The sequence below is a fragment of the Martes martes genome (assembly GCF_963455335.1).
Source record: "Martes martes genome assembly, chromosome: 15".
Classification (NCBI taxonomy): domain Eukaryota; kingdom Metazoa; phylum Chordata; class Mammalia; order Carnivora; family Mustelidae; genus Martes; species Martes martes.
The window spans coordinates 24,659,162-24,683,369 of record NC_137903.1 but is presented as its reverse complement, the minus strand read 5'-3'; the positions used below and the strand labels follow the sequence as shown (position 1 = coordinate 24,683,369).

The following is a 24,208-nucleotide window of genomic DNA, read 5'->3' as shown; positions in this document are numbered from 1 at the left end:
TAAAAGAGAAGAAAGCAGCACAGGCCTTTCAATGCCCCAGTGACCATCCCCCATGGGTAAGTCTCCACAGGAGCTGTCCACGGAGTATGTTTTTAAAAGCTACCTCTGGGGGCGCCTGGGTGGCTCAGTGGGTTAAGCCTCTGTCTTCCGCTAGGGTCATGATCTCAGGGTCCTGGGATTGAGCCCGCACTGGGCTCTCTGCCTAGCAGGGAGCCTGCTTCCCCCTCTCTCTCTGCCTGCCCCTCTGCTTGTGATCTCTCTCTGTCAAATAAATAAATAAAATCTTTAAAAAAAAATAAAAAAAAATAAAAGCTACCTCTGGGGGCACCTGGGTGGCTCAGTTGTTAAGTGTCTGCCTTCTGCTCAGGTCACGATCTCAGGACCCTGGGATCCAGTCCCACATCGGGCTCCTTGTTCGGAGGAAAGCCTGTTTTTCCCTCTAACCTCTGCTCCTCCCTGCTTGTGTTCCCTTTCTCGCTGTCTCTCTCTCTGTCAAATAAATAAAATCCTGAAAGAAAGAAAGAAAGAAAGAAAGAAAGAAAGAAAGAAAGAAAGAAAGAAAGAAAGAAAGAAAGAGAAAAAGAAAGAAAGATACCTCTGTTCCACCTGATGTCATCTGGCTTGGAATTCCACCACAGTCCACTTTCCCCTAAAGCTAGACATTCTTGGGCTAGTGCTTAGCAAGCTCTCAATAAATCTTAGCTATTTATCTAAGCTTTTGAAAACGCAAATACCCAGAGAAAGAAGGCTCATGGAGTCACTAACTCCTAAGAATGAATTAGTTTCTCAAGAGAAATAGTTTTCTGTTTTTCTAAGGTTTATTTATTTTTAGTAATGTCTACACCCAACCTGGGGCTCAAACTACCAACCCTGAGATCAGGAGTCCATGGTCTTCCGACTGAGCCAGGCAGGCGCCTGGCCCCAGTGGGAATAAAGAAAGAATTTAGGGTGTGGGCCGGGTGGAGATGCGGAAAGGGAGAAAGTGTTTCCAAACGGATGCGAAAGAATCTAGAGCAAATCTCAGCTTGTGGTTTTGCTGAGGCCCACACCTGCGCAGCCTGGAGATGGCTCCGCCAGCCGCATCAGCCAGTGGCTTCTGATTTCGGGGGGTGTGAGTCTCCCTCTGAGCCCAGCCAGGCAGTGGAGGAAATGAAGAGGCTCTCGAGGGAGGGGCAGGGGAGAGAGGATGGGGTAGGGCGGAGGAGAGCGGCCACAGTGAGAGCAGCTGCCTCTTCCAGATGGAAGGCTCTTCCCGCAGCCGCTGATGCTGCTCTCCCAGTCAGGTAAGTGGTTCCGTGGAGCGCTCCGAGCGCTTTCAGTTTCTTTCCTACGTGCCTGGAACCCCGGGCGTGCCCGTTGGAGAGTCCACACTGCGACTTAACAGGATGAGAGCAACGTACACCCCTCTCCTTATGCTGCTCTCTAGGGTGCTGCGATACACCCTCGGTCCCCTCATCGGAGACGTTGGCTGACAACTGTGTATGAGGGTAATGGCGAGGAATTTTGTCCTTGTGGTTGGGGTATGTCTAACGGCTTGCAGGAAGAGGACTGAGCTGCAGGCTTAGTGCCTTACGATGAGCGGTTATGGGCAGATGTGTATTGTTGGGACAGATGTATGGGTCCATGTGTCCTTGATCCCAAACTAGAGGGTGGGCACCCTGAGGGCAGCAGCTGTGCCCTAGTCTAGACATTCCAGTCCTCCGAAACCCAGCACAGTGGTTGGCACTTGGAAATGTGTCTGTACCTGCCGGGTCAGAGACGGTGCATATCTGAAAGGAGGCCAGTCCGAGCTGGGAGGTGTTGCAGGTGTAAAATGCATACTGACCTCAAGGACTTGTTAGGAAAAGAGAACAAAAAGTATCCTAATAATTTTTATATCAGTGCAGGTTGAAATAGTCATTTTTTGGATCTATCAGGTTAAATAAAATATACTATTAAGATTAAGTCCTCTGTTTCTTTTTGCTTTTTAAAGTGTGACTACTACCACATTTCAAATTCATGTGTGACTTGTGTTACATTTCTCTTGGACGTGTCTGGTCTCTGCTGCCCTGGCTTTTGTCCTCCCCTTCTTTCTTTCTCAGCTCTCTGATCAGACTAGAGATGCCCTTCGCCCGGGGCATGTAAAGGCCTCAGAATCTTTTATTGGCCAGAGTAAGATCTCCTGTGTATTTTATACTTGTTGAATCACTGATTACACCTTAGCAAATGCGTTGCTCATACCATGTAATCTATCCCTTTGTTCTAGGATAAAGGAATTTGGGTGGTAGCAAGTAGGAGGGGGACTAACTTTTATTAAGCACCAGCTTAATCTATTTTCAGGACAGCTCTGTGAGGTAGACCTTATTTATTTTTCCAGATAAAGAAACTGAGGCTCAGAGAGCTCTGACAACTTGCTCAAAATCGCCCGCCTGGAAAGTAGCACAGGGTCAGGACTCGAAACCTGACGTGCCTGGCTCAGAAGGCCAGTTCCCCCCGACCCCTAGCATGTGGCTTTATTTTTGCATATTTGAAATAGAGCCTGCAGGAGGTCCCCCCTCCCCCTTATTTGTAGGTCCTATTATGCCTGCACACGGAAGGAACTCATTAGGGAGACCCTGGATGATTTATTCTTTGTCACCGATTTCTAGATTGTACAAGGAACAAGCCCAGGGCTGGTTCTCAGAATACCTGAGAACATTCTAGTCCTGGCATGGCCCCAGTGTAACTAAGTGGCCTAGGATGCATAGCTTCCACCTCTGAAAACAAAGAGAACTTTTACCATTTGTGATCCCAATCCTGTTGGCTGGGGAAACTGAATGAGACTGCTCTTGTTGCTTAATCCCTCCTGGGTTACACCTAGAGTTGAGTTTTTTTTTAACTTAAGAATTTTTTTTTTTTTTTTAACAGTCTGATATCCTGTTATTTCCTTATGTTGAGGTTGCTATTGATGTGCTGGAAACCAAATTCCAGATAGGGGAGTTCGCGTTGTGTGGGTGGGCAGGAAACCTCAAGTTCATTTTCAAGGATCCCCTCCACGCAGCTAGTGTTTTCCAGAGCCGTTTCGTACATACGGCTTCATGCCTTGGAAATTCCAATCTGGTGTCATTGCTCCGGTGACTAGAAATCCTCATTATCTGTTTAGCAGATGGGAGGAGAAGGCCAAGTCTCTTCATCAACCTGCTTATGAATCCTCCCTGAAAAGCCGTTTTTTAAAAGAGTGACATCAAATCTGGGATGCCCCGAGGAGTGCTGTCTTTAGGACTCCGAGATCCTGTCCCCTCACTGCAGTTGAATGTAAAGAGGAAGCAAAGTCCCGGGGGCTCTCCCGGTTGCAGCTCTGACCCGTCCATTGCAGGCCGTTCAGCTCTGGAAGCTTCCCCAGCCCCAGCTCAGGCCCAGCTCAAACCTCCTGATCCAGTGCGCGCTGATGGCTGAGGACAAGGCCTATGAAGATTCATTTTCCAGATGGTTCTGCCATTCCTTGTCTCCAGTCTCTGGAGGGTCAGTCTAAGTATCCTGCAGTAGTTAGTTGTTCTAAATGGATTTCAGGATGAAGAGTGATTTTTCTCCCTCCAACTTGGCAAAACCATACATTAACTCGCTGTCAGTTTTTGAGGCTTTGATGTTAAAAGAAATGGGTCAGGGAATATACCCTTAATCTAAATCCCTTTGAAACTTGGCTCTGGGGTCAAAAGTGTGGATGTGGGGGGAAGGGACAGACAGAACTGGTAGTAAGGTTTTGAAAGCCTGTTTTTATTAATTTCATTAATTGAATTTTATGAGATCATGGTCTGTGTGCTATTGAACATTTGGCATTATTTTAAAGTTGTGTTTCTATTTACATACACACTTCGTAACATTCTCGGTTGGCCCATTTTTACTGAATTCTACCCTGTATCATTTCCCTTACATATTGGGCAATGACTTCTGTCTGCTTTTATTTCTCTGAAAATACATTTCTTTTATTCTCACATTCGAGGCATATTATCACCGGATATAGAATGTTTTTCCTTGAAGTGTAATTAACATACAGTCATGTTAGTTTCAGGCATACAATATAATGATCCAACAATTCCATACATTACTCCATGCTGACTGCTGTCACCATCTGTCAGCAAACTATATTATTACAATCTTATTGACTATAGTTCCTATGATGTACTTTTCATCTCTCCAACTTATTTATTTTATAACTGCAAGTTTGTACCTCTTAATCCCCTTCACCTATTTCACCCATCCCCCCACCCACTTTCCCTTTGGCAACCACCAGTCTGTTCTCTGTATTTAAGAATCTTTTTTAAAATTATTTGCTTCTTTTTTCTTTGTTCCTTTGTTTTGTTTCTTAAATTTCACATATGAGTGAAATCATAGGGAGTTTGTCTTGCTCCGTCTGACATATTTTACTTACCTTTATACCCTCTGGGTCCATCCATGTCTTTGCAAATGGCAAGATCTCATTTTTTATGGCTGAGTAATATTCCGTGGTGTTTATATACCATCTCTTCTCTAGCCCTTCATCTATGGGTGAACGCTCGGCTTGCTTCCGTACCTTCGCTATTCTAAATCCTACAATAAACATAGGAGTGCATTTATCTTTTTTCATATGTTGTTTTCATTTTCTTTGGGCAAATCCCCAGTGACAGAATTACTGAATCATAGGATAGTTCTATTTTTAACTTTTGGAGGAACCTCCGTACTGTTTCCCGCAGTGGCTGCCCCAGTTTGCTTTCCCACCAACAGTGCACGAGGGTTCCTTTTTTGCCACATCCTTGCCAACACTTGTTTTTTCTGGTCGTTTTGATTCTAGTCATCCTGACAAGTGTGCGGTGGTATCTCACCGTGGTTTTGATTTGCATTTCCCAGATGATGAGTGATGTTAAGCATCTTTTCATGTGTCTGTTGGCCATCTGTATGTTTCCTTTGGAAAAATGTCTATTCAAGTCCTCTGCCCATTTTTAATCAGATTCTTTCTTTTTCTTTTCTTTTCTTTCTTTCCTTTTGCTGTTGAGTTGCGTAAGTTCTTTATATATTATAGGTGTTAGTCCCCTTATCAGATATATCATTTGCAAATATCTTCTCCCATTCAGTACATTGTCTTTGCTGTGTAAAAGCTTTTAATTTTGGTGTAGTCCCAATAGTTTATTTTTGCCTTTGCTTTCCTTGTCCAAAGAGACGTATCTAGAAAAATGTTCCTACAGCTGATGTCAAAGAAATTATTGCCTCCATTTTCTTCTAGGACTTTTGTGGTTTTAGGTCTTGCATTTAGGTCTTTAATCCATTTTGAGTTTGGTTTTGTGTGTGGTGTAGGAAAGTGGTCCAGTTTCATTCTTTTGCATGTTGCTGTCCAGTTTTCCCAATACCACTTGTTGAGGAAGAGACTTCCCACATTGTATATTCTTCCTTCCTTGGTCATAGATTAACTGACCATGCGAGCATTGGTTTATACCTGGACTCTGCATTCTGTTCCATTGTCTACTTTTGTGCTGGTCCCACACTGTATTGATTACTACAGCTTGGTATTGTATCTTGAAGTCTGGAATTGTGATGCCTCCTGCTTCATCCTCCTTTCTCAAGATTGTGTTGGCTATTTGGGGTTTTGAACCTGTTTCTTTCTTGAGTGTGCTTATCAGCAGCAAGTTCCTGTCACTCAACACATTCCGTGACTACTAGCAAATCAAGGACCGTTGCTCGAAATTGGGTAGCTGCAAATAAAAGGCGGAAAACATTTCATATGGACAAAAGCCCTGTTAAGTTACTTCTGGAAAATGAGCTCTTTTGAAGATCTTTCAACCTGTCAGGGTGCCTGGGTGGCTCAGTCAGTTAAGCCTCTGCCTTCAGCTCGGGTCATGATCCCAGAGTCCTGGGATCGAGCCCCGCATCGGGCTCCCTGCTCATAGGGGAGCCTGCTTCTCCTTTTCTCTCTGCCCCTCCTCCCCACTTGTGCTCTCTCTCTCTCTCTCTTTCAAATAAATAAATAAGACCTTAAAAAAAAAGAGCTTTTAACATGTCAACAATGAAGATCAAGATATATGTTACCCTCGAATTAATTTTTTTTTTCCTGTGAAAATCCGGAAGTAAAGAATCTGTTGGTCAACCTTGCAGGCAGCAGCTCTGATGGGGAGGAAAAGACAGTGATGTTGTTCTGCTTTGCTAAAGCCCGTTATCTATATCCTCCTAAAAGATCATAACCTCCAGACTATATCTCAAAAAAAAAAAAAACACAAAAAAACCAACAAAACTCCAAAGGAAAAATGACAAGTCTCACTATTAACATGGCTACCAGGACGCGTCATCCCACGCACAGTGTGGCGCTTTCAAATTTACGTGTGCTTTTAACTGGGTTGAGAGCCTTCCAAGGCAGGGAGCACACAGTAGGCACTCAATAGATGCTGAATAATCAGGATGTGGTAGGGAGCCAGCCCTTGGCTGATTTGCCATTCTTGGGGCTCTTGCCGGTTTCTAGAGCTGCTTCTGGAAGCGCCCCGCATCCTCTAAACCACAGAAGGGAGTGAGGTGCATTCATGTTCCTTCCGCAGGGCACAGTGACATCCCCATATAGATGCAAGTCTTGAGATCCTGACAGAGCAGGCTTGGCAGTGCTGCCCAGGGGTGCCCTGGGCGGGGACGGAGATGAGAGAGGGAGGGAGGAAGGGAGGGTGGAAGGAGCACTGTTCCCCTGCGGGTGGTGGCTGATGGTGCTCTGGGAGGGCTTGGAAGGCTTCTGAGGGACAAGGTCGATGCTCCTCCTCCCTCTGGGCCATCCAGCAAGTCCTTCCTACTAGTAGCACAGACAGAGAAAGACCAAGGAAGACTGGCTGGTGAGTCTGGCATCCGGTGGGTGATAGAGGGGTGGGTCAGACTGGAGGGTGGGAAGCAGGAGGATCTGGGACTAAATGGGGCGGTCCCTGTGGATTCTTCCCGGGCCTCTGGCCACGCTCTCCTGCTCCCTCTTTCACAGCGGGCCGCCGTCTTACTTATTTAATACCTACTCTGCCGGCAGCTCCGGATTTCAAAATGAGCTAAATGTAGTGACTCCAGTGAGGCTCAGGCACTGGGTGTGCACCCGATTAAGGTGATGTTTACCGGAATGTGTTTTAAAATAGGGTCTCAGGGACGTGGAGATCGTCCAACCCTCGCTCATCACGTATCAAAATCGATTCATGGCAACAAACAAACAAAACAGCCAACAACCCAGGTTCATTGCACAGCTGTTTCACTGACCTACATTAGGAGCAGGCGGTACGAGAAGGAGGTCAGAGCCGCACGTGCATCCGGGCTTCGTCAGAGGCAAGAAGGGGAGACGCTCTGTGAGCAGAAGGGGAAACCCAGGGGTTGTTGAAAGAACCTTGACCATCACGAGAACTTTTTATTCTCCTCCAGGCGCTGGGTTCACAGGCAGCTTCAAGGACGCCCGGGCTGCTTCTGGCATTCCATTCGCCTCTGAATCCTTCTTGTTAAAAACAGTCTTCACTTTCCAATGCTTCTGTTCTGTCAGAAGTGGCCTCTTAGGGTTCTCGACTGAGGCCCCTCACACCGGCAGCCTCTCCTTTATCTTGATTCCCTCCTTTTTTTGAGGATCACTGCCCCTTCATCTCCAGCCTGATGGGGGGGACCAGCTCTCTCCCCACCTTGCCCTCCCTCATTCTCTCTTTCCTCCTCTCCTCTTTCTTGCTCCCCTTTTTTTTTTTTAAAGATTTTATTTATTTATTTGATGGACAGAGAGAGATCACAAGTAGGCAGAGAGGCAGGCAGAGAGAGAGGGGGAAGCAGGCTCCCTGCTGAGCAGAGAGCCCCATGCGGGCTCGATCCCAGGACCCTGAGATCATGACCTGAGCCGAAGGCAGAGGCTTTAACCCACTGAGCCCCCCAAGCGCCCCCTCACTCTCTTTTAACACGGTAAATGCTCGCTGCAGAAGAATTGGAAAACATGGAGAAGTAAGAAAGAAGAACAGGAAACTCACCAGGAACCTCACCACCCCGAGACAATTATTACTAACATTTGGGTACTTACTTTTCCCTGATGTGGATGTGGAAAGATGGCCATAATATGTGGTCAAGTAGGGGAAAAAGGATACTCAGGGCACACATGCACAGACACACATGCATCTGGCGTATTAATTTTAATGGAGCATATTTGACATTCTGTTGTGTTATCTGTCTTTTATGGACTTGACACTAGGGTGTGAACATCTTCCCCATTAATAAATGAGTTTTCATAGATCATTTTAATGGTCAAATGTTATTTCACTTTATGGATGTCCTACAATCCATTTCTCAGTATTAAAGACGTGTCTCAACTGCTGCTGTTGTAAATGACTTAGCAGTCATAGTCTGACACCCAAATGTTTGCATATCGTTAGAAAACAAAATTCAAGGGGTGCTTGGGTGGCTCAGTTGGTTAAGCATCCAACTCTTGATTTGGCTCAGGTTATGATCTCAGGGTCCTGGGATCATTTCCTGCGTGGGGAACTGGGGAACTGGCGTGGACCCTGTGTAAGATTCTCTCCCCTCTCCCTCTGCCCCTCCCTCCTGCTCTCTCTCCCTCTCCCTCCCCCGTCCCCTCCCCTTACACACACACACACACACACACACACATTTCAACTGAGTAAATCTGAAGATCTAATTAGCTTTATTCAATGATTCATGAACTGGGCAGCATCTCTTCTAGCAAGGAGAGGGGAGCTCCAAAGGGTTACAGAAAGGGAAAGGTTTTTAAAGGCAGAACAAGGAAGTCATAAATAGAAAAAAAAAATGAGTTCAGGAGAGGTCACTTTCATGTGGGTACAAAAGGGTATTAAAAGGTAGATTAGTTGATCTTCCTTTGGGGGATGGAGAGAACCGATGTGACAGTTTGTTTTCTTGGTCTTGACGGGAAAACTCTGACCAGTTAAGACTAGATTTCTGGGGGAGGTGGAAACTGCAGTTAGAGTAGGCTTCAAGTCCCCGTTTGGAGACTTGGCCTTAGGGACACTATTCTGGGTCTATTCTAACAACTGACTTTCTGCCAGAGTGTCCAACCCCAGAACATTTGCCAGGACTGACCATTTTCCTTCTTAAAAACAAAACAAAACAAAACCAAAACAAAACAACAACAAAAAAACGGTTTTAAATTGTTTTAATTTAACTGCTTTGCTTATGACTGAGCTATGCCTTCTTTCATAGATGTTTTATAGATGGACCTGGCCATTTGCATGTCTTTGTCCAGACGTATCCTGAACATGGGTTCAGTGCTGGAGACTGGGTAATAGGGCAGCGTGCAAGGATTCATGAGACACGGCTGGTCTTAGGATTCATGGTTAAGATGAATCTCCTCTTTCCTTTTTCTAGAATTTTCTCTTTTGGAGAAGTTGTTCTCAATGTCAAGAGACTACAGTTTCTTTAGATTCATATTCAAACTCCGTGTCATGTGTTTGGGTTCTTTGCATTTTTTCCTAATTTTTCTTGCAATCCGTCAGTTATGGTTGACAATGGGGCCAAAAGATAATTTCACATCCTGCTCTCATTTCTGTGAGAGACTCATGCAACCAACGGCACTGTGCTCTTTTATTACTTTTTTCGACTTTTACCTCTTTCTCCCCACATTTACTCAACAATTCAAATCATTTCGTTTCTTCTATCGGCAGCTTTTCATTTCTCATCTATCATTCAATACCTTCTTTTTTTTCACTCCAATATCTTAGGAAAAGCAGCATATGAACCTAGTATTTAATTTTGGTATTTGTAACTTTAAAAAATAGTATGTAGCAAGCTATGAAATTTAACAGTGGCTAATTTTTATCTTGAAGAAATTTCCTTTAACAACCCATAAATAATAGCTGTGCTTTTTTTTTTTTTTAAGATCTTATTTATTTAATTGACTGAGAGAGACAGTACAAGCAGGGGGAGTGGGAGAGGGAGAAGCAGGCTCACCATTGAGCAGGGAGCCCGATGTGGGCCTTGATCCCAGGACCCTGGGATCGTGACCTGAGCCAAAGGCAGATGCTTAACAGCTGAGCCACCCAGGTGCCCAATAGCTGTGCTTTAATTCGCAGTCCATTATATAGACACTTCTAACATATGGTAATTAAAATTAAAAGAATAATATTAAAATCAAGATACTAACATTAAAAAGAAATGAAATACTAAAAATAATTAAAGTAATTATTTTACAGAGACAAAATAGTAAATGAGCATTAATTGTTACAAACGTGAGTTATGGTATAATGAAAGCTGATAGATTATCATTCGGAGCTCTGAGCTACCATTCAGGCATCCATATGAATTTTAGTGCAGAATTTCAAATTTACTGACACACCAATACTAATAGAGGATTTTTTTTTTTTTTTTTTTAGTTTAGGTAAAAATCAGAATAGCAGTTGGAAAAGCAGCTCTTGTTTTTAAACAGTTAATGTAGATGTCTCAAATCAGCGAGTTCTTTATCTGCTTTATTCTTTATTCTGCTTCACTGTGTGAAGCAAGTAAATGCCAACACTGTTAGAAAAAGTCCTTATTTCCATGTGTCAGAAATTTATCATAATAAATGGATTTGGTTAGATTTTAGACAATTTTTTTTGTTATCTGCCGGAAAATTAATAAGAATATAAACCATCTCAGGCACCCCTGTGGTGCAGTTGGTTGACCAGGGGATTCTTGGTTTCTGCTCAGGTCCTGATTTCGGGGTCTTGAGATTGGTCACTGGTTCAGGCTCTGTGCTCCGTGCAGAGTGTGGTTGGGATTCTCTCTCCCTCTCCTTTGCCTCCTCCCCTGGGTTCTCTCTCTCAAGTAAATAAATAAATCTTAAAAAAATATATAATAATATAATATATAGTAATATAATATATTATACTATATATGTATATATATATAGTATATAGGTGTAGGTGTATATATACTCCTACCTATGGAATGAGCAGTTAAATAAAAATGTGAAAAAATTTCAAAATTATAATGATGTTTCTGAAGCCGGTAGTTGTCTTAGATGCCGTGCCCTTGAGCAATAAGCAACTTGAACAACCGTGCTTCACTACTCTAGACATTTATATGGCCATTATAGGGAATACAGTGCTCCCACGTGCGTAGAAACAACCCACATAGGAAATGCAGGAGTGACTATGGGATCGTGAGACCTGTGTTTGGATGCCAGTCACCCTGTTTGCTTTGACCTTGGGCCGTTCACTCACTACTCCCTAGGAAACCTTAATCACCCCATCTACAGATGAGAGTAAGTACTATCAGCCAAGAAGCTGATATTCTGATTTTCTTAGGAAGCGAATGTTAAGGCAATTGTCTGAGGCTTGTGGATAAGCCACCATGCAAACTGAAAGCCTAAAGATCTTTAAAGCAGCTTCCAACCAATAAATGGCCTTGTCACAAACCTCAAGAACACACAGGGTTTCTATTCTGAGAAACGAAATTTGGCAAAAACAACCTGAAAACAACAGTTAAAGTCCCAGAAATGGTGAGAATATTTACTTCAGAGGAAACCAGGAGGAAATGTGCTTAAATGTCTCTTCCCCCGTCTCTGGGCCCTGTCTGCTCTGCTGACCCCGCTTGATGACAGCGACACGTCTGTGACCATCCTGGGGAAAAGGAATGTGTCCAAGGTTCTAGTGCTTCTTCAAGCGCTCACTGCGGCCGGCTCTGCTCCAGGAGCTGACCTAGCCCTGGAGCAGATAAATCAAATCAGATATGACCTCAGTCCGCGCGGGGCTCTTGAAGTCTAGGTTGTGAATGGTCTTTCCTTCACCCTGTCCTCCCAGGTTCTGTCCCTCCTTCCTTCCACTATCCAAGGCAGCAGGTTCCCTCCCTCATTCAGGAGTTCAGCGCTCCTTCTCCTTTCAGTGTCGCTTGTAGCTCTCTGGCATGTCGTGGTCCCAGCACTGCCCAGTTATCTTGCCATTGTCCAGCCCCAGCATGAATGCCACCTCCCTCAGCTCCATGCCAGCCTTGCCTTGTCACCCAAGCTGGAAATGAACTGTCTTTCCTCTCTGATCTAAGAGCCATTTGTCTGTGTGTCACTCTCACACCGACCCACACCTGCCTTTGGTTACAGCTGTTGGAGTCCCCGTCTCTCTTCCCTGGGGTGGGAGGGGGATCTGGGAGCTCCCTCTCTGTGCCAGGGCCATGCCCAGTTCCTCCCGAACTCTGCCCAGAATTAGCTCAATTACATCCTTCTGTTGGTGGCCCTCTGCCCTCCTGAGTCCAGGCATGGCTCTTATGGTTTATTTATGTAATATTTTTTGGTCTCCTATATTGCCGCATGCCTGTTCCCTCCCACTCAACCACCCCACTCCTGCCATTGTTTTATTAATAAAAGCATAACCTCTAATCTATCTAAACAACCATAAAGTTATTTACACGTTTGTGTCAGCTTGAATAACTCTTGATGTTGTTTTGGAGTGAGTTTGCCTATTGACTAAGGGAATGAAACACCGCCTTGGAATTTCAGGCACCAGTAGCCAGCCAGGAAGGGTTCCGTGCAGGGCAGGTGACCCTGGGAATTTCAGTGGGAGGCGGTCAGCAGCTTAGCCTGGTGTGTGCCTCCTTTCCTCACCAGACTTCCTGGACTTCAGAGCCGTGTTTCCCCCACCCCTGGTGTCTACCTGCTCTAGCGGGGCCGTCTACACGCCTGCTGCCTTGTCAGCCGGGAGGCCTGGAGAGTTTTCTGTTCCGAGAGATTCTGTCCTTGACATATATTGCCTTTCGAGAACAGCCAGGTCTGACTCTCCTGTGGCTTGTGGTTTGCACCGCTTGCGTGCAGATACACCACGAGTCCCCAGACCAGAGGTTCTCAAACTTTTTGTCTCAAGGTCCTTCTACACTATTAAACATTATTATTTTTTTTTAAGATTTTGTTTATTTATTTGAGAGAGAGGGACAGTGAGAGAGAGCATGAGAGGGAGAAGATCAGAGGGAGAAGCAGACTCCCTGTGGAGCTGGGAGCCCAATGCGGGACTCGATCCTGGGATTCTGGGATCATGACCTGAGCTGAACGTTATTAAGGAACCCAAAGAGCTATTGTTTATGCAGGTTATATCTATTTATAGTTTCCATTTTAGAGATGAAAACCAAGAATTTTTTTTAAAGATTTTATTTATTTGACAGCAAGTGAGCACTAGTGGGGGAGCAGCAGGCAGAGGGAGAGGGAGAAGCAGGCTCCCTGCTGAGCAGAGAGCCTGATGCGGGACTCGACATCAGGACCCTGGGATCATGACCTGAGCCAAAGGCAGACGCTCAACTGACTGAGCCACCCAGGTGCCCACCAAGAACATTTTTAACTATTTAATTTAATAAAAAAATACTAAGACCATTTTGTATTAACATAAATAACATAGTTTTATGAAAAAAAATCACCTCATTTCCCAAGATATGAAAACTGCGGTGAGAAGAGAGGCTTTGATTTACATTTTTGCCAATCTCATTATTAATATCTGGCTTGATCATTGGGAGCTAGATTCTCAGATATGTTTCTGCATTCAGTCTGTTACCCAATCACACGGCACGTAGCCTTTGGAAAGTACCCTTGAGTACAAAGTACTCTGTACAGTTGAGAAAGGCAACCAGCATCTTAGTACTGTTATGGGTATAGTTTTGACCTCACCAACCCTCTGAAAAGATCTCTGGAACCCCCAGGGAGTCCCCGGAATCTACTTTGAGAACTGTCTGCTGCTTGATACCATTGGTTTCTTGATGGCAAGGCCACCTTTTTTTCATCCTTACAGCCTGGGTTTTAAGCAAACTATGGTTATGACTCAGTAAATCTTGTTTGAAATACTTGGAAATATCCGTGACGTTGGGGGTACCCCCCTCCCCCGCCATGGCAGTACCCCGGAGAAATACTGCGCTTATTCAGGTGATGCTACAGAGGCTGACAGCATTTGGATTCTTTGGGGGGCCAGCCCTGAGAGGCACTGGCAGTTCTGTTGCGTACTCTCCGTGATCTCCGATCTCTGTGTTTTGAGGAGCATTTTGATTTGGGGGAACAGCCAAAGGCCATGTAGAGTGAAATCTGGTTAATAAGTGTGTAACCAATTGGGTAACACTACATTTTGGATTTTTCAAAATTAACACCGACTCCTTACAATTTGGATTGCAAATCTGCCTTAATAGCCATCCGCCAGGTCTACACCAATGTTTATACGTGTGCAAAGTGATGTTCGAGCATGTTTGAGAATTGCGCCATCATTTGGAGAGCAGACATCGGAAACTGTCTCGATGTCTACTACCAGAGACCCGTTTAATAAATGGTGGGCGCCCATGGGATAGAACACTCAGCAGCTGAAAGAAAGAAAGTTCTGGAACTTGTTGATAATAAGTTAACCCCAGGATATCTTCAGTGAAATAGCAGAGGCAGAACAACGGATACAGCATGCTATCACCTGGTGGGGAAAAACTGTTTTGCGTGTGTATGTCTGTATGTCTGCATATGTCTGTCTGTCTGCTTATGTATACACAAGCTGTACGCTAAACTGGAAATGCTGGTTACCTCCAGAGAGGGGAACAGGCTGACTAGGGTGAAGGGTGTGGGAAAGCAGTGTTTCAAAGACTCTCCTTTTGTACCTTTTAAATTCTGATTGATCTGAACGCTCCCTAACAAAACAAACTTTTCACCAAAAAATAAATAAATAAGTAAAATAAATAACACAAAAACTTTGAAAGAAGCCCCAAATTGAAAAGGTGAATGATGTTTCCTTTTCCCTCCAAAATTAAAAATAAAACGATTCCTAACACTTAGAAAGGCTTTTCTCCAAAGAGTCCTCAGTAGTCCGTGAGTGGTGGGACTATGAGAAGGAATGTATAGTGTGCATGGGGCCATGTGCAGAGGGGACACGAGACGGAGGCAAGGACATGCGTTTGTGACAAGAACCGGCTATCTCTGCAGTGGTGCCTTAATCTCGGCACCCTGGCCCCATTTCACAAATAGGGCAACGGAGTCCAGGCAGGCTCAGTGACTCACCCCTGTCACCTGGGCTCTTGGTTCCAAATCTTGCCTTATTAAGGGATTTCCTTTCTGCTTCTGCAGGTCTTTTGTGGGGGGGTGGTTGTGGGGGTTGTGGGGAACAGAAGGGAACAGATCCTCTTTTATTTGGTCTTTTTTTTTTTTAAGATTTTATTTATTTATTTGACATAGAATGATCACAAGTAGGCAGAGGCAGGCAGAGAGAGAGGGGGAAGCAGGCTCCCCGCTAAGCAGAGAGCCCGATGCGGGGCTCAATCCCAGGACCCCGAGATCACTGAGCCACCCAGGCGCCCCTCTTTTATTTGGTCTTAAACCTACTCTGTCCTCGCCTCACACCCTGAACAGCGGGTGAGCGGCTGCGATGGCACCTGGTGGCCTGCATCTCTCTGACTCTACCCCAAGCGCAGGAAGGGCATCCTCCTGCAGATGCCTCCAGGACACCGCTCTCGGTGTGTGGTAGGCCCAGCTCCCCTGTTTCCCAAACCGGCGTTCCCCACTTTATCACTTTGCCACGCCCCATCTCTACTTTATCACTCAGTTTGGTTGTTTCGGGGGGACTTGGGGCTGTTTCAAATCAACTTCCCTTTCAAAATGTAAAGATCTGCCAGCAACAAGGGAGGAGGCTCGCCCCAGCTCCAATCAGCGGAGGCTCTGGGTGCTGGAAAGCCATCTCTGGCTTCCGTTTGTTGGTTGGACAGATACATACGGAGGCTGTTGGGTGCGTAGGGACTGCGGGAGGCCCTGGGGCTGGAGGGGTGGTGGACGGACAGCAGTCAAAACCCAGAAACTCGAGCGAGGTAAATTCATACACTAGCAGATCGGAGGGTGCCGTCACAGGGAGAGGCTGGGGGGTGCACTCCAGGCCGCGTGTTTGCTGAAGGCCTAGCTGAAGATGCTTTGCTTCGGAGAGAAATGTTCTTGCAATGCTTTTGAGGGGCCTCCCCTGCAGCGGGGAGATGCTGATGTCCGCCCCACCCTGCAGGCTCCCGAGGTGGAATGAGAAAGGTGGAGAAGAGAGGGGCCCGTTCCCTGGGGTTCCGTGTGTGCCAGCTGCTGCTAAATACCTCTGAGAAACTCTGTTTCCAGCTAAAGGAGACCACCTGTCCTACGGCCCTCTGGACCCGGCATAGGAACAGGCTGGGTGGACTTCCTGGAGAAATGAATTGGACCAACTGTAGATTCCAGAACGCCAGAGCCAGCAGCAATGCCTTCCCGGACGAGCCCACACCACGGCTCTGCTCGGGTAAGACCAGCTGAAAACCAGCCCAAGGCCAGGGGGCTATGACTCACTGTTAAACCATACAGTCAGAACACTTAGTTCTCAACCCTGTGACGTGGGTATTCTTACTATGCCCATTTCACAGATGAAGAAAATGAGGCTCAGTGACTGTCCTAAGATCACACAGGAAGTGCCCGGAGACCCTAGAGCTCAGGCTTATTCACGACCACCTTCATGCTCGTCCTCCTCACCCCCACTGACCCTCCTCTGCCTTCCCAGCTACGTCCTTGCCTTCTTAACCCTCTGCTCTCTGTCCTCCTCGTTACAAACAAGGGTGCTCTATCCCAGCCAGCCCCCCCCACCCCAGCTGGTGCCCCTGGCTCCCCTCTCACAGCTCCAGGCTTACATGTGACTTCTCACTCCTCCACACCACTCCTCCACACCAAGGCCTATGACTCGGTTCCTCATCTTCGGTGTTGGTGTCACGGGCACTGGGAAGATCTGGTTTCCAAATCCCCTCCCTACCCCTCACTCGGAAGGTGGGCAGGAGCTTGTCAAAGAGAAACTTGGTGAAGTCAATTGTCTTACTCAGAAGGGGGACAGAAGGAAAGGCAGAGGGGAAGTGAACCATTAAGGTGCCCGATGCAATTCTGTTTGGCCATAGGGCCCCAAGAGGCTGGGATGCTTAGTGGGTCTGCTCCTGGGTGCTGTTTATCATCAGCGGGCATCAGGTCGCACTAGGGATGCCTTAGGTTCCCTTCGCCCAACCTGAGAGACTGCTCTGCTTTGGGGTGTTTGCAAGCCAGCTCCCAAGGCGGGTCTGGAGAGGTGCTACCTGCCATCGGGGATGGATTGTACAGCCCCACTTTATGGGGGGAAGGAACTGGAGGGACCTAAGTGCACACAAAGAGAGCTTTAGGGTTGGAGTCCAAAACTCAGTCCACGGCTCCTGCCCCTGTGTGGGCCAAGTGGCTTGTCCTGAAGCTTCTCATATGCGTGGTGGGAGGGTTTGATGAGGTATGTTTTAAGATTCCTTCTAACTCTGAGAATCCAGGGACGGGCTGTGTCTAGAGAGGGGATGGACTTGGTGTCTCCATCCCCTGACGCAGGAGAAATGGTTTCATAGTGTGGAGAATAGCACATCCTCACCCCGCCCCCCCCGCCCTGAATTTGGGAAAGCTCTCACATAACACCCTCTAGTTCCATCCATGTCATTGCAAAGGGCAAGAGTTCATTTTTTGATGCCTGAGTAGTATTCCATGATAGATATTAGATAGATGGATGGATAGATAGAGAGATAGATAGTTATAGAGAGATACAGGTAGATATAGACACAGATCTCTACATCTATCTATCTGTCTGTCCCCCACATCTTCTTGATCCTTTCATCTGTGGATGGACATCTAGGCTCTCTCCATAGTTTGGCTATTATGGGCATTGCTGCTATAAATATGAGGGAACAGGTGCCCCTTCACCTGCTACCTCTACCCAGTATCAGCCTACCTTTCCAGGGTCCTGACCCCTTCCAGTCCCACCACATGATCCTCTCTAGGTACCCCTCATCTGCCTTATTCTGGTTATCTTTTTTCTGGACATCCTGTCATATCTGGTGTCCCTTAATCCTTTGTAAGGGGGCGAACTTGAGAGTGAAATAACCACACAAAGACAGCAAAGGGTAGCATGCATACACACACAATTTAAAGTCCGAGACATGTGGGTTCAAGTCCCAGCGCTGCCCCTCACTAGTTCTGAGACCTTGAGCAAGTGTGATCTGTGTCTGAACTGGTTTCTTTCCTAACAATTGCTCCTGTCTCATTGTCTGTTTAAGAAGATCGGCTGAGATACTGAATGTGCCTGGCATGTGTTAAGTCCCCAGTAAACGGTAACTGATATGACACTGATGTCCTGTAGAGCTCACTTCCAATGTGTGCTGTGAGTCCTTTTGGACTGCTCTGACAAATGACCGTAGACTGGGTGGCTGGTAAGGAACAGAAATTTGTTCCTTATTGTTCTAGAGGCTGGTAGATCCAAGATCAAGGCACTAGCACATTCAGTGTCTGGTGAGAGCCTACTTCCTGGTTCATAAATAGTAACCGTCTCCCACCTCCCCCGTGTCCTCACATGGTGGAAGGGGGCAGGGGGTTCTATGGGGGTCTCTTTCATCAGGGCACTAATCCTATTCACGAGGGCTCTACCCTCATGACCTACTTCCCTCCCGAAGGCCCCATTTCCTAAAACCATCACCCTGGGGCTTAGCAGTTAACATACGAATTTGGGCAGGACACAAACATTCAGTCTGTAGCATGTGTGTAAAAATTACTTTCAGATTTCCTTTCCTTTTCCTTTCTGCAGAGAACTTCACAACCCTGAAGCCAGAGGCTAAATCCGACGAACTCAGCAGGTAGGTGAGAGGAGGGCTGGACCCGTGGATGAGAAGTACTGGGGACTGTGGAGGAGGGGTCTGCCTGGCCTGGGTGTGGGGACTGGTGCCAGTGGGACCATGGCTCCGGAGTTTGGGGCGGAGGAGAGAGTCTCAAAATGGATGCAGGAAATGGGTGGGTATTGGAGACACGGAAGCCTGGAAATGGAAGAACTCCTCCAAGTGTAGGAGGCCCCAGGGGAATTCTGTGGGTGGTCACCGACCCTGGTCAAGGCACCTGGAACACCCTCATTTCTCTTGTTTGCCTCTCCCAGCTTGGGCACTGCGGCCACAGCCATTTCTGGCTCCGTCGGTGTTGTGGCTCTCATCTTGCTCCTGGTGGGTCTCTTGTCCATGACCCTGAAGAAGTGGAGACATGAGAGTGAGTTGAACAAGCTGGCCCTGGAACTGGGGGGTGGAGATGGGGGTGTCTCTCCCAGGGGGCAGCCTTGGGGGACGGCAGGAGGGAGCTATGGCCTCTGTTGCTCGGACCTACCAGACAGACTCTGCACAGAGCAACAGATTTATTTATGGTGCAAATTCTTTATGCTGAGAGTCATATAGAAACAATCTGCATATACACTTATGGTTTATAGCATCAACGAAAAGAAATATTGATGCCACATAACCTCATCTAAGTAATAACCCAGATTATGAAGTTTACCAATAGTGCACACTCTCCCGTCTCATTCCGGGCACTTCACTTCCTCTCAGGAGCCCTGTGCGTTCAATACAGTGAACTTGGCCTTTCAAGCAGAAGTCCAGCAATCAACCAAGTCAAGATGGTTACTATGTCCACTCAAGCTGACTCTGAATTTATTCGTTTTTCTAGGACTGTTTCAGAAACAACTGAGGCACCAGACCAACTTTCTCCATAAAACTTCGGTAAGGAGATAGTCATCATACCTAGAGGAGTGTCTGGTCACCTCTGCCACGATTCCAGGCTGTTTCCTAGGTAGACGCTATAGAGAGAGTAGTGGGATGAGGCAGAAAACAGCCCTGAAAGAAACTGTTTTTGAAGATAGAAGGAAATCCAAGTTTGTTTGGCAAAAACCCAATACTCCACTTGCGGTTCTGCAGGGGGCCAGTAGCTGGTATCGTGTCTGGAATTCTCCAGGGCCTAGGTATCTGTCTCTAACTGGGGTCCTGTCTCTGAAGGAGCCTTCCTGCCATGCCGATGCCATATATTCCAACGTGATCAACCTGGATCCCTGGAAAGAGGACGACTTTGCTGTCTATGGCAACGTGCCCCCTTTTGATCGCCCTAAGAAGACATCCCCAGACCGAGTGGAATATGCCTCCATTGTATTCCGCTGATGGGAGGCCGGTGACATGCTTCAGGTGGAGTGTCAGACCTACACCCCAGCGGGATCCTGAGTCGGCTTGTGCTTCAGATGGGTGATGTGTGTGTGTGTGTGTGTGTGTGTGTGTGTGTGTGTGTTTAGAAATATGCATAAAACATATTCTAATGGCTGGTATTTCTTCTAATTTATTGGAAATAAAATGCAGTTCTAATGGAAAGGAGTGGCATACGAGAGACAAGGACATGCTTGTCCAAGCCACCCCAGCCCCAGAAGCAGATTCCTGAGACAGACGGGCGAACAAAGAAGGCTTCTCTAGTTCTTGTCCTTCCTGAGGCAGGGTTCATACTATTTAGGGCTCAGCTTCTGGATTGTGTCTCTCTTATTCTGCCTTGTCAAGAATTAACACCCTGCTGGTGTCTGTGGAGACATGAATCGTTGCCTACCTTGTTACGCCTGCCCAACAGAACCGCTGGGCTGTATAGCAAGAGTGAGGGGAGGGGGGCAGCGGAGGCCTAGTGAGTGCCTGCAGGCAGGGAGGGCCCTCCGGGGCAAGGAGTGTGGAAGGAATGTCACACTGTCACCACTGACCAGGCACCGCTCTGTGGGAACTTTGGAAGATGTCTGGAATTACCATTGAGTGTCTCCTTTTCTTCATTTAAAAACACGTATTAAACCTCACCATGTTCTAGACTCTGGGAATCTAGCTGTGACCCGAAAAGACAAAACCTTGTTCTCACAGAGCTTACCTTCTAGGAGGGGGAAATAGTCAATAAACAAATGAGCACATACACAAACTGTCAAAGTGGACCATATGCTGTGGGGGAAAAAAAAGCAAGTTGTGAAACATAGGCAAGGCCAGGTGGGAGCTGAGTGCTGTTTTGCGTTGGATGACCAGGGGAGGCCTCACCATTGCTTGACCTAAAGGAAGTGACAGTAAATGGGGAAGAACATTCTGGGAAGAAGGAATATCAAGTGCAAAGGCCCTGGGGTGGAAGGACACCTTACATGGTCAAAGAATGACAAGGAGGTGAGTGTGTTTGGAGCGGAAGGGAAACAGAGTGAGGAGATGAGGTTTGCACAACAAATCAGCCCCTGAGTTTGGGAATCAGGGATCCAAGCAGCATTTCCCATAGCATTTTCCATGGGATGTTAGTTTGGAGCAGCCTGGTTTGGGAGGGATTGTGCCTCTGGCTGTACATACCACTCTCTGTATTCCCATTCCTCTTCTCTGTTGATCTCCAGCATTCTCCTCACTTACAGGGGGACTCCTGGACCCCAGGCCTGATCTTCATGTCACCCTAACCCTGTCGTCAGCCAAGGTGATTTAAGTGGCAAGGTAGACAGTCCTCCCTGCCTCTGAGCTCAGAGTCCCCTATAGTGTGTCCTTCTAGTTACGGGAGAGGTAAATCGATGTAGGGATGGAGAGATTAAATGAGATCTAGGACCAAATAAGTTTGGGAAATAATGAATAAGCGAAAGGTAATGGCGAAAAGAAGGTTTCACTTAAAGCCAAAGCTGATGAAAGCCACGGCTTGTCTTCGGGCGGGGGGAGGGTGGCCTGGTTTATGTCAATAACACCACGTCCTATGGCTCCATTCCATTCATAGGGAAGGAGGAGGAGCGGAGGAGGTAGAGAGGAAACACTGCCATCCTCCAACCCTCTGCCACCTTTTCTGTGTCAGTCAAGGGCAAGTCCAGGAGTAGACAGCCCTTTGTTTCAGCAGAGACGGTATGCTTATCACGTGCCCTGGTGGGCCGGGGATTTCCTAGCATACACCCGCTGTCCCAGCGACATTCTTATGAGATCCCCTTTCACTCTGAAGTATCATAGTTTGTATGGTACAGTCTGCGGTGACCCATTAGCAAGGCAAAACTGCAAAAGAAGGTCTAAGGCCAAGTAAGGAGGGGAAAGTCAAGATGGTTTGCACCATAAAGTGAGAGTGAGTTGGGTGGGGGTGGAGGAGCCTGGGAGAATCACGAATTAGGGGGGATAATGGGGAAAGATTTGAGGGGAAGGCGGCGCTAAAGTCAGATAAAAGACTTTTACCACTACAGACTTCAGGAAAACCTGCTGAACACACCAATGCCTGGTGTAGGTGTTTTAGGGAAGAGAAAAGGGGACTGAAATACGCCTCTTGGTCCACATAGACAGAAATAAGAGGGAAGTGGTAAAAGGTGCTATATGAATGAGCTGGACAAGTCTCGAGGAGGCTGAACTCAGAGCTGGAAGTGAGAACACAAACCCTCTGAAAACTCTCAGAAATCTTGGGGAGGGCCCCAGAGTTTCCAAAGAACCAACAGCTAGAATATTGAGTGAATAGTATTTAAATCTTAATGGGTAGATTGACCTCTACATCAATCTGGCTTGTAAAATTTAAACAGGATTCTTTATTGCAGGACTTCTCAGAGCCTTCAATATGTAATGTATTCTGTGAATGGCTATGTAGTGGTCTTTAAACTCCTTTTCATTCCCCAAGGAGCATCCCATAGGATAGCAAATATTCCTTATAGCACCTGTGGGAAGAGCTGGTATAAGGGGACATCAGCCCAGGTGGCACTGTCACAGAGAGACCCCAGGGACCAGGCTAACTCTGCTTCTGCCCAGGGAGGGTGCAGAGTAGCCATTAGACTTTCATGGTGGCAAATGGAGTGTCTGCTTAGCCTGAATCCAGGACACCCACTCTACCAGCCTTGGTATGTGACAACAACTCCAAATTCTTCTTCTTTTTTTTTTTTTTTAAAGATTTTATTTATTTATTTGATAGACAGAGATCACAAGTAGGCAGAGAGGCAGGCAGAGAGAGAGGAGGAAGCAGGATCCCCGCTGAGCAGAGAGCCCGATGCGGGGCTCGATCCCAGGACCCTGAGATCATGACCTGAGCTGAAGGCGGAGGCTTTAACCCACTGAGCCACCCAGGTGCCCCAACAACTCCAAATTCTTAGTGAAGCAGCATGAGATGTCTCTCTATGGTAGTAGCTCTCAGTTGGGAGAAAGTTCACTCCCCCTTCCAGGGGACATTTGAAAATATCTGGAGACGTTTTTGATGGTTACAATGAGGTGGGGTGTGTGTGTTACTGGCATATATTGGGTAGAGGCCAGGATGCTGTGGAACATCCTATGATGCATTGCCCACCCTCCCCCCAACTAGAATGATCCTTCAGCAGCATTGCTCTTAGAAATCCTTCTCTAAGGTCTTCCTGGAGCCCAAGTGCAAGCCCTCCCTGTGCTGGCTCCTGTACGTCTCTAAACTGAAGGTATTGCTCTGCTTTCTCTGCCCCAATCTTGGGGCCCATGGTGATTTTAACACCAGTAAAACGAACACTTAATAGTCATTAAGAAATCTTAGCACCTGGAACGAGGGATGGCCAACCATCCCAATTTGCTGGGGACTGTCCTAGATTTAGTGCTGAGAATTCTAGGTTCCAGGAAATCTCTCAGGTATGGGCTAATAGCTAGGACTTCAGAACTAAATCAACCTTTGTGACTTTGGAGGAAACGGCTGACCTTTCCAGTTTGGATGGGAGAATTCTGGATATCTCCAGCTAAAGCCTGGAGGGCAAATGAGTTATGTGCTCTAAGAAGGTCCAGATCTTGGGCATTAAGACAAAGTCCTCCAGCTCATCCTCAGAAGAAGTTGTCCACAGTTCAACAGCCTTCCTCTCTGCCCTCCACCCGCACCCATGACTCCTGCCCATCTCTGAGGAGCTGCTCAGAGCATTTTGCTGAGTGACCGAATGGATGCTGATCTTCTAGAAGATTCTTGGGAAATTCTGTTAAGTAGGTTGAGTAACTTCTAGACCTTGTGGCAACTGTTCTTTCTTTTGGAAAAGCATAATCCTGCAAGACTCTGAAAACCCTCAAAGAAAATGTATCTGTTTTAACAAGGACAGGGATTTAGAACATGAAATACTTTGCAAAGTCCTAAGAAAAATCTCTCTGTGACCGGACATGAGGCTTACTTCCTCTCTTAATGTTTCTATGAAAGGATAGAAAAGGCCAGCTTCCCAGTGCTCAGCGGGGAGGAGTATTTTATCTCTGACATTATTTAGAATTACTGGTGTATGGTGATAATAAAAAATAGGTTGCCTTTTGTTTTATTTTATTGTTCTATTTATTTATTATTGTTTTATTATTTATTTATTTATTTATATTGTTTTATTGTATTGTATTGTATTTGTTTTATTGTTTTAAAATCCTCTACAGACAATGCAGCCCTCTAATGCCTGCTTCGGGGATGGACGCTCCCACGGCCACCTACACCACCCCCTTGGGTCACCACCGTCGGCTCTCTGTCTCAGCCCCTTGCTTACTGTGCTCAACCTTTGCCAAATAAACTAATTTCCCTGAG

At 46.5% G+C, this 24,208-nt stretch overlaps 1 protein-coding gene across 2 annotated transcripts; it reads left to right on the top strand.

Moving 5' to 3' along the window:
* Window positions 1-950: 950 nt before the first annotated feature.
* Window positions 951-24,208, top strand: LOC308355755 (uncharacterized protein). 2 transcript variants are annotated; one of them, XM_080824204.1, is made up of 7 exons: window positions 951-1,283; window positions 16,004-16,160; window positions 18,489-18,537; window positions 18,831-18,937; window positions 19,388-19,440; window positions 19,714-19,896; window positions 24,064-24,206. In XM_080824204.1, exons 2-6 carry the CDS (start codon window positions 16,076-16,078, stop codon window positions 19,870-19,872), a joined length of 453 nt encoding a protein of 150 aa, XP_080680330.1. In that variant the 5' UTR covers window positions 951-1,283; window positions 16,004-16,075; the 3' UTR covers window positions 19,873-19,896; window positions 24,064-24,206. The 2 variants fall into 2 exon arrangements, with proteins under 2 accessions (XP_080680330.1, XP_080680329.1); XM_080824203.1 differs by having other exon boundaries at window positions 1,177-1,283; window positions 15,900-16,160; window positions 24,064-24,208.